The sequence below is a fragment of the Anopheles maculipalpis genome, chromosome 3RL, assembly GCF_943734695.1.
Source record: "Anopheles maculipalpis chromosome 3RL, idAnoMacuDA_375_x, whole genome shotgun sequence".
Lineage (NCBI taxonomy): Eukaryota > Metazoa > Arthropoda > Insecta > Diptera > Culicidae > Anopheles > Anopheles maculipalpis.
Genome location: NC_064872.1, coordinates 67,881,138 through 67,900,059, shown reverse-complemented (window position 1 = coordinate 67,900,059; position 18,922 = coordinate 67,881,138). Strand labels below are relative to the sequence as shown.

The window sequence follows — 18,922 nt, the reverse complement described above, 5'->3', positions numbered from 1 at the left end:
CGTGTACACAGCCACAAATCAGCATAGCTGCATCACCACCTAGAACGATCAAAGTGTGACGCGCGTGTGAGTGTTGGGGTAACCTTTGATTAAAAATTTGTAATGACTTTATCAAAGCTTGTCCACACAAATGGGTGCCTGGTGCCCATGGTTACAGCTTAGCAAGCACTCCGATCTATCACGCACACACGTAGTAGTATTTTGATTTTTCAATTACGATTATGATGAAATGGTACCGATAAGCGGTCGGGTTTGGTGGCGATAACTGTGGCTGTGCTTCGGTACGATAACACGGCCTCGTCATCGTCGGAAACCACGCGCACCACGTTTTGCTTGTAATAATAACGGCAGCATGGACCACTCCGTGCGACATCCATCCGTCCATGGTTCGCCATGCCACACGGCAAGCGCGAACGCGCGGCCGTATGCATGCAGGAAGTGATAAATTCATAAATTTAGCTCCAGGATTGAGTAATAAGTTACCGCAGCGGTTCGGGCGGTAAATGCAAACGGGAAAAATGAGACCGGAAAATAAAATCCGCTTCTTCTTATACAGCCAAGCGAAGAGCTGAGGATCATATCCTCTGCTGTAGTAGTGGCGGGGATTTTTTTTTTGCTTCTGCAGCTCTTGTTTGATGTTTGTAACCTCATCCTGGAAGCTTTTCTCACATAATACAAACAAAAAAAAAACATCCCAAATTCGACAGCATATCGACAGTCGGGAAAGAACTTCCATCACAAAAACCGTTCATTAACCGTTGAACCGTGTGTACTGGTGCTGCAAATAAAAAAAAAAACTCCTTATAGAAGGGAAAATGGAAGAGAGGAGGAAGGTAAAATGCATTCTTCCATTGGCGTCTCATCTTTCACAAATGCAACCCAATACATAAACCACACACACACAGAGAAAGAGAGAGAGACATCGGGTCCTATCCATCTAAAGCTGATCCCGGATGTCAGACAACGCGGTGTGACGATCGTCATGTTCTGGGCCTTAGATCGTAAACACCTGGACACACTGCAGTGGAACGGTTTTGGGATAATGAGAGCTGTGCATCGAAAGGACTTCCTATCTGATGGGAACCTTACCTGGTAGGAGAAAACGGTCGGTTTCTCTAATTTCGTATTAATTCTACAAACTTTTGAAAGCCTTCTGGTGGAATTATGTTTAAGTCTACTTGCTGGAGAGGCCGTATTTGGGAAGAAGACGTTACTTTTTGGAAAAATTATTATAAATTAGTTCTACGCTGAGACGTAGTTACAAGTCTCCAAACAGAACATTCGCCATCTTTCGGGTGCTGGTTAAAATTCAACAAAAAAATCCATTCCCCCCACGATAACCTTGTGTAATGGTGTTTGTGCGCGTCAAATTTGAACAGTTCTCAAGTGTAACAAGGACTTCAAGACATACACACACACACACAAAACCCCGCAGCACACTCACTGAAGTACAGCGAAGGGAGTCCTTTTTTTTGTGTGTGTGTGTTGCGTTTCTCATACACTACTCCGCAGTTCATTACACCCAAACCGGCTTAAAAATCTGGAGCTTTTCTGGTTCAAGAGCCTCTTCATCGGATATTGTGTTTTTCGCGAAAAATGCACTCGTACGCTGCTCCCCACAGTGCAATTGCAGCGCGGTAGAAGCATGGTTGACAGTAGCGCGAAGTACTGCTGGAGGTTTTCAGCCAGAAAGGCACGTTTTCTTATGGGAGGAAGCGTTGCTGCTGCTGCTGCTACCTTGTGCTGTGGCATCCGATCCGAGAAAGGGTGCTTTTTTTCGGTGGTGTTCTTGAGGAAGAAGGATGACGCGCTTTTTTTTTGGAGAGTTCTTGTTGTTGCGAGCGTCTTCTTTTGGTTCTAGAACAACAAAAAAACACACACACAAGGATTTGTTATCTGATGGTACAGTGCGTTGCCCTTTGGGGACGGTTTGGTTTTGGCGGGCGGGATAAGCTACCGTATGAAACATAATGAATGACATACTTTTAAGCAAAAAAAAAAAAACGGTTGGTGAGAGTTTGTGTGTATCGCGGTGGCAGCTAATGAGCGGATGGACGAACAAGTTACGCTTTCTATTGCGCGAAGTAAGGTTTGCTGATGCTGGGTAGACACAAATAAAAAAAAAACGCTCAAAATTGTTATTTTATTGTTTGAAAAAAAATTAGCCATTTCAACCGAAGCATAGATGTCGCTTCCTTTTTCTGACAGTTTTGACAAAAGATCGTGCCATATATTGCAAAAAGGATTTTTCACCATCTGTCACCCATGCCCGATGCTGACAATAAGGATGAGAAGTTCATTAATAAATTCCTCTTAATCATCGATATTTTATATCCGAGGAATCATCCCAAAGGTCCTGTCCCTCTCCCTACCAGGAGTCGTAGAATCGGTGAAAGAAACGACAGTAGAACGCTATTTTTCGAATGAAAGAGTACTTTGCAAGATGTGATACGTTCCTTTTCGTCTTGCGTGCTCCATACTTCGTCTGCCATCCAGTACCATCAGCTCACATCCCAGACTGCTGGACAGATGTACGGGAATGGGTATAAATCAAATCTTACTTGAAAACTTCCATCCAGCACGAAGGAAACAAACGCAGAAGTATGAGTAAAACGGTAAGGATTTGCACAAGGATCTATACAATTCGGGATGCGATCATGCGGGGCTCGGGTGAATGAAACCTGGGTGAAATAAATCCGGAAGTCGTGTGGTGCAGCAGTAGACGTAGTAAAAGAAGAAGGAAAAAAAACTTCTTCCCCACGCGTTACGCGCTTGGAGGTGGCTCGTTGCTGTCTTCGTATAAAGAACTCTTACTTCCGCTTTTTGATATTTTGCGTTCGATTTGCCCGAACTTTTGGACCATTGGCGTATCTTTCCTCCGCTTTTAAGGATTTGATTCGAGATACGCCAGTAGTGTTCTCGCACGTAGCTAAAGACCCTGGACGGAAAGCGTACAAGTGACAGAATGGTTGAATGGGTGGGTGGTGGTGCAAAAAAAAAAAAAAATCGAAGAAGCGACCATGTCCGAATGGATAGCGCTTCAACGTAGCAAGAACCGAACCGAGCCGGTACGCCTGAATGTTGGAAGATTTTTGTTTCTTTCCTCTCCGCAAAAGAAAAATTCAAACGGGGACACGTAACAAACAGACCCGATCAAAACCTAGCACATTCGATGGCTAGGATGGGCAAGAATAGCCAACTGTCCTCCAACTCGGTATACCGAAAAAAAAAACGCCCTTCCCATTCCAAAGGAGCCTACGGAGCTTGAGAACTTTAGGACAGTGGATCTCGAATTTTGCGCGGAAAAGAAAAAAACAATGCCAAAAACCGTGACGGCTGGTGTGTGGTGGAATCGAACGGTAACTTTTGAAATAAATTTTAAACTTGTTCTCTCCCATAAACACCCTTCAAGTCGGTTGTCTTTGTACTTACGTTCTGGCCCTTTAGTTTTTTTTGTTTCCTTTCTCGGTGCCAGGTTGGATGCTGTGTGTCCTTTTGTTGAGGAAAAACTTATTTTTTTGCCCTCCTTTTCCTATGGACTAAGATGATTTTTGTTTTGTTTCAAACGGTGCTGCTTCGTTTCGTTTTGTATGTTTTTTTTTTGCGTTTTGCTAGTGGACACTGTCGCACTGTACGAACTTCGTGTAAGGAAAACTCTCTTCCATAGGATGTTTTGTTTGCTGGTTTTGCGTTGGGAACTGTCAGCAGAAATAGGATGTTTTCTTCGCAGCGCACAGTTTATGTGCTTTTTGATCGATGCTGCTGGTCTGGCAATAGTTTTTGGTACGCTTTGATGAAATGCATTGCTATGCGATATCAACAAAAGTAAGTTTTTTTTTGTTTTTGGTAGAACAAGAAAACCGAACATGTAAGCTGTTTGTGTTGGTCTTGAAAGTAGGTAAAACAAAACGAAAGTTGTTTCCAAAGTTAAGAGGAATCAAAATAATATTTGTAACATGTAAATAAAAACAAAACAAAAGAGAAATAGTGAGAAGAACTAAAATTATACAAAAGAAGAGATGTACAGAAAAGATGATAAAACAGTAGAAAAAGTTATCTTTTTCTTTTCTTTGATCTGAGTGATTAGGAACAAACATTATTCAAGCATTTTATCTATTCTGATGCTTGCTAACTACATCCGGGTATTTGCTGTTTGTTTGCCGGAAGAACTACATAGCCCCAGGTCTCAAAAGTGCCCAGCACCTTGAGCACTTTATATGCACAAGTAAACTGTCACCATCGATCGTTTGATGTGTGTGGTTTTTTTTTTTCGCTTCCTTTCTGCTTCATGCCAGTGACTCAACAACAATCAACCTGGCCTGTAAATCTTTATGGCATCAAACAGCTCGAGCTGTTGGTTCTGTAATATGTTAGAAAGAACAACAACGATAGAGAGAGACCCTGGCACAGAGCATCAGATGCATCGGTGTTAGGAAGAGGGCCAGTTCCCAGTTCTCCTTTCTTATCGAAGCCTCGGTACGGCAGTTTGACACCTGATAACACTGTCGGAAAACGGCTCGTTTTGTATGCTCCAAAATATGGCCTTTTTTGCGTGTGTGTGTGTGTGTGTGTATTGCTGGCTATTTGGAAACGCTTTTGCTGTACGGGAATTATAAATGTACGAGATGAAGTGTCGTTCTTTTTTTTTTTTTGGGCTGGAAGGGCAGCAGCAAGTGAGTACGTCATTCTATTTTTGTAGAGTCATAGGACACGAAGTACTACCGCGCGGGTCTGTATCGGAGATTGATGAGATTTGCACACTCCACATAAAAAAAAACCACGGGTTTTCTGGTGACAACACCCGGTGTACGTGTTCGGGACGGCCAAAACGGCCCAAACCACCGTCTCAAAATAAACAAAAATGCCCATGAACGACAAAAGGCGCGATAAAACGCGCGCTTATCTGGAATGCGTGCGTTGAATATGCTGATATTGAGCAGATAAAGGTAATTGGTGCCCTTTTTTTTTTTTTGGTTTTGTTTTGCGTTTTTGGCTTTTTTTTTCCTGTTGGTATCGGGTTAGCTTATTTTTAGTGAACCTTAGCCAGCGGGCTTCGAATTCGCTCACGCTCACGCTCGAGTGAGCTGTGCTAGCTGTGTGTCAATTAGTGTGGTCCTATTCGAGGCAGAAATCGACTACTTAAGCGTTTGGCCTGTAACAAAATGAAAGTATTTCTTGCTTGTTTTTACATTGAAAGCTAATAAGCTGACGCAGTGTGCGTGTAAAAAAGTGTACAAAACGTACCTAGCACGCGACAAACGCTGCTAGAGAAGCCTAATAAGACCAAAACAACGCTCACCGCTGCACATACGGTGGAAAGTTTAGCTTTCCTCACGAACACAAACGCACAAACTCCATTGATGGGAGCTGTGGAAAAACGGGTGTTACTCGCCATGCACGCCATGGCCAAAACGGAGTAGAGTTTTCCTGCGCTTCGTCATCAGCCGCACGTCAGTAGTCTTGTGAAAGGCACCAGATGCATCCAGCAAGAGGGTGGAGGGACGCGCGAGCACCCGATTGAATTGCGTTTCGTTCGTTCCTCCAATGGATTCGGTACACGGTGGTCGTCACACGTGCACCATCTACCGGGTGTGTCTGTGTGTAGGGCGTGCGTGCCGCGGGTGGTTCCGTTGGCTTGGCGGGAAATTGGACTGTAGGAGGAAAATTCTCTCCCCAAAAAGTACGACTGCTGTGTGTTGCGGTGTATGGAAAAAGTTCAAGTTCAGCCATGTTTTGTCTTCGGGTTCGTTGTTTTTTCGGTTAGGGTGGCAAACACGATACGACGACGACGATGGCCACAAACACACTTTCGCTTTCGGGTCTTCGGTACTGTTGTAAAAGAGCGGGAAAATTGTCCTGCCTTGTGGGCAGCAAGGTTGAAACATTTTGTTAGGCTACGTTACTGTACTTGTTGTGGCATCGGACACAATCTGTAGAGAATATTTGAAGCTCTTGCGGATATTCTCTATGTCTTTAGAATCGCAAAATTAAAAACGCTTTGACTGCTTGAAAGGAAGTCGACTAGACGTCAGGGTTTTGTGTTACAACAACGATAGAACCATTCCATCGACACTCAGATGACCGAGAAAGAGAAAGACTAGGCTTGCGATTTGTGTTCTTCATGTTTCAGTTTCGCGTTTGATAGTCTCCAATTGCTCCCTGGCATCACTTGCTGTCCACTGTTTATATTATCCCTCCTTCAACAACGTCATTAGCGTCGAAACCGTTTGCGTCCTATCGTGCAATGCAATAGCTCGTCCGCATATTCATGGACGCAAGTATTTGCATTTTGGTGTCCCGAAATAATCCGTCACTCTAGCCATTCCAGCCATTCTAGTCCACACAGACCAATGTTTTATACGGTTGAAGATTAATTTATGATCGTTTTCGCAGTCAATTATACAATCTTCACCCACTTTTGAAGCTGGTGACCAATTATGGTAGCGTGTGCCCAGTAAACAATCCGTTCCCGGACGCGCTTCCCATGTTCAACGCTCTGGACAAGGGCATAAAACTTTTGCTTCCCCCCCGTTTTTTTGGTTTGTTTCGGGAGTCGGGATTTTATCGTTTGTTTATGGAAAGTTTCCTACCCGCGTTTGAAGCCGCTTTTCCTTCGCCACACTATCGCGGTTTGCTGATCGATGTCATAATGGCAAAAGATAGACGTCTCGTGATTGTGTGACCGACCCGTTTTTCTTTGCTCCAGGATTTTTTTTTCCCCATCCCCCTCCTTTTTGGCGATTGTTGGCCATTGTTTTATGGTGCCTTCTACAATCGTTAAGCACACACGGGCTGGTAGGCTTTTCCTTTTTTGTTGCTTGTACGGTTCTTGTACGTGTTCCCGTTTTCATGATAACGGCACGTAAATTATATGCTCACGTTATTGATATGAGTGCCATAAACATTCAATGGCAAAGTCGGCACCGATTTCGGGTTTGTCGCTGTGTTTGCGTTGTGTGTGTGTGTGTAGGGACCGGGGAGGGTGATGGGGGGGAAGAAAACAAAACAAAACAAAAAAGCCCGGGGAAAAACTAGAGCACGCTCGAACGCCGGAAGTGCCGTCGTCCCGCAGGAACCGAACCGAAACGAATGGTGGTGAATGGTAAATAAAAAACACCCCAAACACGAGTCCTGATCCTGCTTTTCTTTGGCCTGGATGGCTATAATCCTTCATGGCCGGGAATTGACCATTTCGAGTGAAAAAAGAAATCACACAAAAACCGGGCACACACACGCGCGAGGTCCAGCACACCATTGGTGGTTGTGTGTGGTACGAATAAAATATCAATTAATCTAAATGGTTGTATTTCGACGATTTATATCCGGCTCAAGTACATCGATGGATAACGGGTCGCCGCGGCCAGTGGGGAAAAAAAAGGATGCAAGGCGGAAGTAGCCCTAAACATTATTGGTCCCCTGACCCGGCCGGTAGTGTTGGTGATTTTGGTGGGCACTTTTTTGCGGTGTGCCTTTTAGTCTGCACGGGTTTTGGTTAGTTTCTGCCGCGATAACACCACACCAACATGGTTTTCGAGATATCGGGATCCAAGATGAAGAATGATGGTGAACGTGGTTTGGCAATATATTACTGCTGTTTGTTGCTGATTTTCAAACACGAGATATGACTGTGCTGGGGCTAGAAATCGTGTGCAAGATAAAAAGAGAAAAATTATCCCGCACCAAACCTGAAGGACTTTTATAGGCCTAAAATAGGCTTCTATTCGCAAGGCGTGCTCGAAAGAAATTTAACTTCAATATAAAAATTCAAGTTTAGCCAATTGCACACTTGTCCTTTTTTTTACACTGCCTATCCTTATTATGATAGCTTTCACTTTAGCGGACCATCGGTCTGTGCCTACGCGCAGTAAAATTATACCATCGAAACTTTTATCCGAAGGTTACGGATAATTAGCGAAATATGTCGTTCCGGGCACCCGTACCACAGCAATAGTCCCGTTTTTAGTAGCCCTAGTAGTAGAAAGAAACGCCAAGAAACAGACGAACAGCAGGCCGGTTCACCGGTACGTCCTTGAATTATGAGCACTTGGGCTGCCCCGGCTGGACGGTCAAAACATCTGCCCAGCTCGTTTATCGTTTTACCATTTGTGTTTCGATGTTTGCGGCGGTGCGTCCATCCATCCTGTTCGCCCGCTGGCTTCGGGAACACACGGGACAATCGTGTGTTAATTGACCATAAATCGATGAGCAGCAGCAAAAGCGCCGAGACCGGGTCAACTTTTATTTTTTTGTTTGTTATGCTCGCTAGCTTTATAAGTACGGCTGGGCGGGCAAGAGAGAAAGTGAAGACGTTAATGGTGATGTCATAATTATTGGGAAGCTGTCTTCTGGTCTGGGGGATTCTTTTTTTGTTTTGATCTCAAGCTTTCCTTGCATTAAATTTTATGGCAATATGAATGCAATTGAATTTTTTTTTAAAGGAAGTAAAATGCTTCTTTCTAGTTTGTTATTTTCAACTAGGAATACATTTGTATTTTCCACCTTCTGTTCTATTAACAACTTGCAACTTCCGCCCTTCAGTTGGTGTCTGTTTTTCGCCCAAAGCTCCAGTGTGCTCTAGGAAAAGCTTTTATTTTTGTGATAGAAAGTTTGCGTTTTTTCTTTCTTTCTGCCAACGCATGGTTTTGCATTCTTTTTCCCTTTTTTCCTGAAGCAGTTTTGAAGTTGGACTGGGAGTGTTTTTTTGTTGTTTTGTTTTAAATTCATTCCTCACTGTACTTTTCTGGTGCGGAACTGGTCAAACAATTTCTTTACACTTCTTATACGATGTTGGTAAGAACACAAAACTGGAACGAAAAATGTAAAGTGAGCTTAAAAATTTCGAAAAAAAAGTCAAAACAAAACACCAAAACGGCACGATTCTGGCGGTTCTTTTAAGACACATGAAAGAAAAAATTGTAGAAATGAAGAAGCAAGAATAGAAATAAATAATAGAAGAAAAAAAACACCACATAAGTAACAGAAGTTACAGAAGAACAGAAAAAAGTGTACTACGAAATAGGAAAAGAAAAACAAAACTTTGTGCACCAGTAAAAAAGAGAAAAAAAAGAAAAAAAAGAGAGCGAGAGAAGTATTGGAAAAAAGAAAATAATAATACGCACGAAAAAATGGCTACTTTGCCATCGGAAACGAACGCTGGAAAAATTATTCAACTAGCCCCTAGTTTCTTACACCTCTGCTCCCCCTTCTTCGCGCTTCCTACATACCAGCAAGGACAAGAAACCAGGAACAGGAGAGCCAACAAAAAAAAAAAAAGAAAAAAAAGTGGATCATGGATCGGAAAAAGAGCGAAAAGTTTTATAATTTATTTCGAAACTTTTCATGAGCTTTTTATTTTGGATCATTTTGTTTTGTTGCATTTTTTGTTGTTGTTGCTGCTTCGTTTCGTTATTGTGAGGAGTAGCAGTGTTCAGTGTGTTTCTGCGGTGTTGTCCCTGTTGGCACACTCAGTCAACGGTGGACGTTGTCCCGGGCCCAGCCGAACCAGAAGCAGGGTTCGTTTCAATGGGTGATGGTGATGGAGGGAATCGAAACAACATAAAGTAAAGTATTACTAACCTGTAACAACCTTGGGATGTTAGACTTCTCTGGCCTGCCTGCTTAGACACCCCAGCAAGGCCGGCCGGGATTTCGAGGGGTTTTTTTTGGGTAGGATTAGATTAATATAGCTGCCGAGAAACTTGTGCTGATGGACGTGATGTGGAAGTTTTAAGCGTTGTTTCACAATTATTCGAAGCTTTGCACTGTTAAAGTGTGGAGGATTTGCACAAAATTAAGTCAAGTGGTGCAGTAGCTAAGAAGCGTTTGCTTAATCGATTCCTGGAACATCGTTGAGTGTGACTTTAAAGTGATGATAGACAATCGACAAGAACAACTCTTTCGATCAGCAAAATAGATCAGTAGAAATAGATTCAGCTCACTGAATTGTTTGGATTTCGCTTAGAAATGTTTTGGGAAGGCACGGGACTACACTACAGCTTGGGCAGCACAGCAAGAATTCAGCCTTTTCTTCGACCTTCTTTTTCTGTATCACTGAAAGTGATTTGGATTGCGTACGAGTCGCGACTAAAGAAGGAAAACGATTTTCATCTTATGCGCATACCATCCTTCGAACTCTTTCCCCAAACCGAAACAAATCACTTTTCCTAAACGCGCTGAAGGATGTGTCCTTTACCGGTAGCGAGCGTGCTTCAGGACGTGGTTTGACTCCGAATCCGTCGGCGGAGGTCAGGGATCCGCCCGCAAAGCAACATTTTGCGGGCACATTTTCATTTTCGCATGTCATCGGGACCGCCATTTTCCACCAGGTTTGCCAGGTTTGCTGTCTTCAGGTTTGTGGAGGTGAGACAGGTGCCTTCTTTTTTTCTCCCTGGGTGCAAGTGGATTTGTATTTCCCGCTCCTTTTTTTAATATTCATGGCTGAATTCACCTCAATTTGATGATGTATTGACGGGAGCGAGAGCGTGCGAGGTGTGTGGATGAGTAGAGTAGAAATTGGAGGACGCTTGGCCTGCGAATATCGTCGGGTTTACGGTTGTGTCTCGTTTCGGATTCTGGATGAGACCGGCGTGCAATATTTGCTTTTCATGACTGGGATTACAAAAATCGGGAAGCTTTTCCTCTTCCTGCCGTGGCCACAAAGTAAGCAAAATACTGTGCTGTGTGCGGTGCTGTTTGTCTTCCTGCTGAATTGTGGGCAAACGGAAATCTTCCGTAGGAAGGAGAACGTTCTAAAATTGTCAAACGTCGAACTTTTGCTTTAAATGTTTCTTCCTATTGCGTGCGCGTGATGTGAAGTATTGTCAGGTTTTGTCTTTAAGAAATTGTCTTTAATAGCTAAAATAATGTGCTTATTGCACAGTAAATGTACTTAATTCCTTAAAGTATCGTTTGCGACAACACTCTTCTCGACGATCGCGAAGAAAATGGAAAATTTCGCGAGGCAATATAAAGAAGCAGAAGACTCAAAAAAAACTCATTTTTATGCTTCTTTTCCCGAACTTTTCGGAGACACCTGAAAGAGGAGTAAGATTAAAAAAAAAATGGCACGTTTAAGAACCAGACAAATGGGCCCTTCCCGCCGTCTGCTTGGAAGGAATGGGAAAATAAATTGTAAATTGAAAATGTAACTCATGCGAAATATTATTTCTGAAATTCAATTTTTTTTTGTTGCTTCTACGGGCCCTCTCCTTGGTCTACGGGCTTCTGCGGGTGTTCGTCCTTGGTGTCCTTGATGGTGAAGGTCGATAATCGGATGACATACCATCCGGATAGAAGATTCACTTTGACGAACGTCTCTTCGCGTCGCGGACGCCACTATTGAGCAACTTTCTATCACTACCATGAGATGCAATAAAAAGACACTTACAGTCCCGCATACGATGGCTGCGTATCCTAATCGAAGTTCTGCGATTTCCTTCGTAGGATGTTAGGAAAAGAAAAACTTAATCCATCATAGTTTTATTGCCTACATGCGGCGGTAAGTGAATAAATCATTTGCAAAATCTTGGCGTGCATTAATGCTTCCCCAGTTAATGAATATGTAACGATGAAGGATAGTAGTGTGGCGGGGTCCCTCTTTCTAATGGTTCCGCGAAGAAGTAATAATCCAAAAGGAAGGTAAAATTTTAATTAAAAAATGCGCCATACATCATCGAGCGCCGGTGAATGGCGCACTAGTCGGAAACTAATCATCCTAAGTCTTAGTGGGACGCATTTCAATTGCACAACCCTCGTATGTGGTACAAGGAGGATCAAAACCAAAGCATGCAAGCAAAAAAAAAAAAAAATCGCTCGTCCCGACCAAGTGTGTCTGTCTTCTAGCCAAACGGAAATTGCGTTCGCCCGGTACGCACCATACTGGGTTTCGGCTGCCGTACGGAATTGTACCCAATAATTCGCCCAAAAGTAATTCGCATAAAATTATCCTTCCCAGTACGCGTACGAAGGAGGCGCACCGTTGGCGCGCATATACGTCGTGCGGGCGTACGCGTACGCACACTGTCTGGAATTACAACGACACAGGACTCGTAAATTTTCCACCTTCACCGCGTAGTGAGGTTTTTGCGTAACAGAAGCAAACGTAGCATTAAGTTTTCAGCACTCCGTGTCAATATGGACACCCTGCGGCTGGACGGACCTGTGCTTACTCATCGATGAATTAAAATTAAAATATTCAAAAGATTTCTCAGCGCTTGGAGTTGCCTGCTTGTTGCAAGCAGCCCTGGAAGCAAGTGTAAAAGTGATCATGCTAATGTGTATAAGAATACGCCTTGAGGATGTGTTTCGTATAGGCGAAAATTAGCTCCATTCGCATGGTTAAGAAGACAGGAAAAGATGGATTATTCGGCACATGTGTGTTTGGTCGTTAATAATGCAGAAGATAGTACGATGAGAAGAATACAACCATTCTTTATCCGAATTTCTTGAATGAAATATGAATTTCCCTGTTCTAGTTAAACTTATGAAACTAATCTTTTACAATGTTATGTCCGGTTTTTTTTTCTTCCCCAGATGCAGCAGAGGACGGCAAATGTAGGAACGTGAAACCAAAGCCAAGCTGAAACGCTACCAGCAAGCAAGCAAAACCCCCAGCGCCACTCGCGCCACGGTGCAAACATCAACCATTCTATTCAATGAAGAAACTGCAACGGTTTCGCATGCAAAGCGTCAAGTTAAACTACTTTAGAAAGATTCCTTTTGCTTCGCTAAACTAATTTTAAAACGTAAAACAACAAAACCAAACGCTATTTATGTATTTATCGTCGTCGCTTAACTTATTTATTTATTTAAATTATTCAACTGTTTTTGCTGTATGATCAACGTTCAACAATCTATTGGTAACGGCAAAGGAAAAAAAAAAAACAAACCCCAAACAAGTCCCAACAAACCAACCCGATCTAGTTTAAACTTCTTCAAGTTGATAACAACAAAAAAAGCTACCTTCGCACCGAGAGCGCACACCTTTTTTCTATCGAGTCAGTAGCAAAATACAAATCGCTAAGTAACTTATTCGTTTCGTGTGTAAGCAAACGCTCGATTTTTTATTATTATTTGGGAAGCTGTTCTTCATCAACTCTACAGTGTGGAAGGCAACGCAACAGTACAAATTAAAACAAGACACAAACAAACAAACAAACAAACAAAAAAAGCTACAAACAAGTACCGCAACAGAAGGCGAAAACAATCTACCAAAAAGATAAAACCAACAGAGGAGAAAAGGCGTTAATTATACACAGTATCGGTACCCATCCCCAATCCAAAACTGCAAAAGAAAAAAGAAGGAAGAAAGCTGTAATTTTCGACAATAAAGCGTATGTGGAAGTGGTGACAAAATTGCATCCAGTGGAAGATAAAAGAAGACCTCTACAGATCGGGAAGAAATCATTAACAAACAAAAACAAAACAAAAAAGAAGAAGCAGAACAAACCAAAAGCAAATACAAAAACAAAAACACAAAAACCAATCAAAGTACAAAGTAAATTACAGAGGAAATATTTAGTATTTAAAGTATCAAAGAAGAGTCTAAAATCTGCAACTGCAACACAACAAAAAAAAGGAAACCATTTGTACAGCCCTATACATATGCTGTTACTGCAACAATACGTACCAAAAGCAATCGAGTGCATCAAAAAGTGTTCAGGAATCGTCCGAATCCAAACATACCAAAAAAACAAAACAGAAGATTACAAAAGAAAAGCAACAATTTTTAAATAATTCTTAAAACACTCCTCATACAATACGTGACAAAAAAAAAACGTGGCGCGTAAAAGTGTATTTTTCACCGCATCGGAGGTGCATTTGTGGTGTGAGTGTTTAAGTGGTGTGTGTGTGTGTGTGCGTTTATATTGAAGCAAAAACGTAGTGACCTGGTACTATTTTAATCGGAGTTTTCCTGACAGTCGTACTTCACTATAGCATTTGTGTAGCGGAGCTAAGGAAAAGCGAAGATAATTCTAAATTAAAACCTCAATTTCCGGTGGGGTTTATGAGAGCCAACGGCAGCGATCAGCTATTTTTTATACGTGCAAAACGCAAATTTTTCCTAGCGTGTAAGTTGTGCAGTGGTTAAAAATTTTACAATACCAAAAAAAAAGAAAAATTAATGAAATATCAAGCTGCACCGCCAAACAGTTGGGTGCTTTCCGAACAGAACTACCTCTCGTGTGTGTGTTTGTGTGTTTGCGTTAGTGTGAAGATAAGGTTTAAAAAAGTAAACAATATACAGACCGGACCCGTCAAATCTTTTCTCCCGGGGGAAAAGTGAAATTTCGTTGTTCTAGTCGCGCGTCGCGAGTGTTCTTACGTGTGAAGCAAGTGTTTTTTTTTAGTCAGGACTATATTATAGACAGTGATAGTGTAAGGGTTAAAGTATCGGATACAAATTATACGCTAAAATCTATTCGGCACGCCTTGCGGAAGCGAAGATGCCGCACGGCAGCAGCAGCAGCAGTGGCAGCGGTTTGCGATTCGGAGCATGACCTCGATGATGAGTGCAAGCACTGCGGACGACACGACCCAGCAAAGTTTACCGTCGTTCACGTCGTTCTCCGCCGAGCTGGAGCCCTCGTGGGACTACTACGAGCAGCGTCCGGAACGTTCGAACAGTGCCACGAACGGGTCCACCGATGTGATTGCATCGCAAACGACCTCTAACGGCAGCTACACGCGTCCTTGGGAGATGGACACCAAGGATAATCGGATGGCGCCCCCGAACGGGCCACCCGGCACGCCCGGTCCACCGCCACCGCCCACCCCGAGCGGGTTCGATCATGGCGGGTTCCCGAAACTGCCCTCGTTTCAAAGCCAGTTTCATAGTTTTACCGACACGGCCATGGTAACGCCGGAACCAAGCTTACCACAGGTAACGGCCGTACCCGTGCCGATCTCACCGAGTTCCGCATCGCCCGGAACGGGTGGTTCGCTGACGCAGCTAACACAGCTCACACCGACACCGTTGCCACCGTTACCGCAGGGTGGCTTCCACACACTGTCGGCAGTCAATTCACGCCCGTACCCGATCGTACCGGCCGCCATTCCGGTGCGCGATCTCGCGGGCATTAATCACCACCAGCACCAGTATATCGATGAGCGGCACATTCAGCTGTATCAACCGATGGCCACCTTTCAGGGCCAAACCATCCCAACGCTTGCCGTCATCAAGAAGGAGGCGGGTGACTACGAGATGACTTCGCTCAACAATGGGCCAACGTTGCACCACAGCAACTTCCAGAACCCGTTGCTCGATAATGGGCTGTTCGCACAGAACGGTACCGTGCACCATATCCAGCATCAACCGGCCCAGCTCCAGCACCATCTGGTGCAACAACATCAGCAGCAGCAGCAGCAACAGCAACAGCTCTTACAGCATCAGCCACAGCAGTTGCAGTTGCACCATCAGCACAATCTGGTCACACCGTCGGATCATCATCACAATAACAACAACAATGGTGCCGCTACGGGCCCCACAACACCGAGCGGTAAGATGAGCACCACATCCGTCCGGTTGGATCCGGGTACGCCGGCGCAGATAACGCGCCTCGACAACCGGAAGAAGGAGCGCCGGAAAATAAGGGCCGCGTCGCTCGAGTCGAGTGCCGAATCGGAGGGCAGCGCGATGGAGATTGGCGACAGTGGCAATCCGGGACAGGTGGCGGCTATATCGAGCACCGCCAACTTCAAGAGTCCGATGCACACGATGAGCATGGACACGGACGACGGTGGTACACCGGGCGAGAAATCGGTTAGTTGCAGATTTTGTTTTACGCTTTACTAAATCTTATTTATTTAAATGGTTTGTTTTTTGTTTTGTTTTTTGCAGACAAAAAAGAAGCGCAAGCGCTGTGGTGAATGTGTGGGCTGCTCGCGCAAAGATAATTGTGGCGATTGCGCACCGTGCCGTAATGATAAGAGCCACCAAATCTGCAAGACCCGACGCTGCGAGAAGCTGACCGAGAAGAAGGTAAGCTTTGAAAGTTATCCTGTTGAGGAAGAGATTTGATTTCTATTTTGTGTTTTTAAATTATGTTGGAGAGAAGTTTGTTTGACAATTTTTGATAATTGAGGAACTACTTGAATTCTTGATGGGATGTAACATTGGCTTAAGGTTAAGGGCCTCTCAACTTTTTCTGGTAGGCGGACACCGAATGTCATGCAATGCGTTAATGAATGGGAATGCGAAGATAAAATCTGTCACTGGAATTATGCGAGTTTCGGCCCATAAGAGGCATACGAGTGGCGGCTTTTTTTCCAATTGCTACCATCTGCCCGAGGATGCTTGTCACCACGAAACACGAGGCACAATAAAATAACTGCCTCAGGCTAAAAGATGACTATCGTGTGCAAGTGTGCGTTGGTAATGGTGCTACCCCACAATGAACCCACAATTAACGGCTTACTGTGCAATGTATTTTTGGCACCGTGTATTTTTTGCGTTTTTTAACTGTTCAAGGCTGGATCACTTTTCCCTTTCTTTCTTCGGGGATGGAGCACCGAATGTACGCCACGCACTAGTAAATCCGTTAGCTGTCAAGACAAGTTGCACATGCTTTGGAGCACACACCAGTGACTGTTGGAGCACATTGCCGAGATAAGGCTTGTGTGTTGTTTGCCTTTCATACACCGGTACACCGGAAAGGTGTATCGATCAAGTACCCAACAGGGAGGATCACACTAACTGATCCTCTATGCAAAGGACGTTTCCTCGTGGTGCCATATGCTTTATAAAACGGGTTGGCACCCAGAAAGGGTTAAGCAAGCGTGTGTGCAAACACCCATCACGCTATCAGTGCAGATGTGCAGAACAGTGTGTACAGTGCGGTGTTTGGGTACAGAAATGTTTTATTGATTTTTCGATTCGATTTGAGCTCATGGACAGTGATGGTGGTTGGTTTAGTTGTGATATCGATGCGCGGGTGGTAGCTTCACACAGCCCGATAACTGCTTTCGGTCGTGCAGCTTGCGATGAGAATTTTTTCGACTTTTTCCTCTTTTGGACACCACCACCGTGTGGAGTCAGCTTGCTGCCGGAGGTGATTACACGTATGATCCTCGGGGGAAATAAAATAGCGGCAGATGGTTGAAACAGTTGCAAGCGAACGAATCCGTCAGAGTGGCAACTTTATGAAGGAGCAGTAAAGTCACATTTTGGAAATTGTGTGTTTGTTGAAGAGTCTGTAGCAGGCAGCATATGGAGTTCAACGGAAGCGAACGCAATAAAAGTAGTTCACCCAAGGCACGGCTTAGTTCCGGTTCTTAAGATGTGCGTGGTTAATTAGGAAGCTAGCTGAGAGCATAAAAAGGAAATAGAAATCAGTTTTCACGCTTCGTCTGTTGCTAGTTTTCGCTTTGGTAGGTCCCGTTGTTCATGAACTTCATAGCAAGTTTGGTTTATTTTTACTCAACGCCACCAGGAATCGTTAAGAAAAATGGTCGGCCATCCATAATCTGCAGACAATACAAAGTATTCTTTGCACAAAAAAAAACGGCAATTCCGCAGTCAGCTGCTAATTAGGGGAGAGACGCATTGACCTACATCGCTTAAATATGCCTCGTAAACATTACTCCGATCGGTTGCAAACAGTAAGAATCAGATAAAAACACCTTGGAAAAGACATCCAGCACAACTGTGCCGTCCAGCTGTAGTTGCTGCTGTGGCGCTGTCGTCTTGTTGATCTTGCTGTAAGCCTTTGCGGATCGCAAATTGCTCAAACCCCGATCCGTTGCGTGTGCAGGTGTGTGTATTTGTGGGCCAACCTGTCAGCTGTTTGTGTGTGCGCACACGCACGCACGGTTTGACAGTTTCATTGCATCCGTCCCGTCGCTGGGACGGCATGGAAGCCTTCAAAACACCCAACGGGGGAAGTCTTGCAAGTGGCTTTGTTTGGCGGGTGTTTGGCGACCACTTCCTTGATGTTTCTTAAAAGCGGGATTGACCATTTTTCCTTTTTGTGTTGGTGGCGTTTGCAAAATGTTAAATATATTCGCTCTCTCTATCTCTTGTCCTTGTCTTGTCTTGCCTCATGCCTTGTCCATGCTTTAGATGTGGTTATGTTTGCCAAACGGCGGTGTAAGGTGACACTTCCGACCGGTCTCGAGTTGCAGAAGAGGGAGATTAAGGAAGAAGGAAGAATAGAATCGTTGTGGACGATTCAATCTTTGACCCGTTCGGGGACACCCTTATGAGAAATTAGGGAAGTAGATGCTTTTGCGAAGTCGTTACAGGAAAATGCATTTGTGCAATTAAGCTAAATGAAACGGATTAACTCAATTGCTTACGACAGGAGGGAACCGCACCGGTGAGGACGACAAATCCTCTCACACCAAAATATGACTCACATATGAGACGGTTACAAGCAAGGCGGGTTTTTTTTTTTAATAAAGAAAACTGGTAACACTATCCTTCTTTTTTGCTGAAGGCACCTTTCATCACCTTGATCGCGATATCAAAACATAAAAGTACTTTTCCTCCCGAGGAAGCGCCTTCGAAAGGATCCGGCTTCTGTCCTGTCGGCGCATTGCGGTTCTCTGTATCACGTTTCCTTTGTGTCCTTTCCGCTTTCGACGCGGGCAGGGCGACCAGCCACAGGGTGTTTGCGTGCGTGCGCATATGGTTCTTGGTTTTGCTAATTTTGCTCTCGTTCGGGGGGTGGTTCTGTGGAAACGCTGATCGTCAGAGCACGATAAAGGTTGAAGTTTTGGTTCCGGCGGTGTGGTCCAAGTTATCCAAAGTTTACACCCCGTCGTAATACCACGAGAGGGAGGAATGGAAAGAGCAGAAAATGGATGCAAATTAATTTACTCCAAACAAGAACTAGTTTCTGCAGGGTCTTTCACACTTTCCGTGACGAACTGCCTAATGGAGCTTTGCGCCAGGGTGTGTGTGTGTGTGGTGGAAAAATGTGTT

At 44.1% G+C, this 18,922-nt stretch overlaps 3 protein-coding genes across 6 annotated transcripts in view; 2 read left to right on the top strand and 1 right to left on the bottom strand.

Moving 5' to 3' along the window:
• LOC126562971 (eukaryotic translation initiation factor 4E1) overlaps positions 1 to 18,922 on the top strand; it is a 436,138-nt gene that overhangs the window by 88,512 nt on the left and 328,704 nt on the right. The gene's annotated exons all lie outside the window — the stretch shown is intronic.
• Positions 1 to 18,922, bottom strand: part of LOC126563070 (protein lethal(2)essential for life-like) — a 566,897-nt gene that overhangs the window by 304,905 nt on the left and 243,070 nt on the right. The gene's annotated exons all lie outside the window — the stretch shown is intronic.
• The window catches only part of LOC126561252 (DNA N6-methyl adenine demethylase), a 142,438-nt gene continuing 137,948 nt past the window's right edge, over positions 14,433 to 18,922 (top strand). For all 4 annotated transcript variants that reach the window (XM_050217214.1, XM_050217213.1, XM_050217211.1 and 1 more), the window contains exons 1-2: positions 14,433 to 15,760; positions 15,839 to 15,979. In XM_050217214.1, the coding sequence (XP_050073171.1) occupies positions 14,495 to 15,760; positions 15,839 to 15,979 (1,407 nt within the window). In that variant the 5' untranslated portion in view covers positions 14,433 to 14,494. The remainder of the gene's footprint in view (positions 15,761 to 15,838; positions 15,980 to 18,922) is intronic.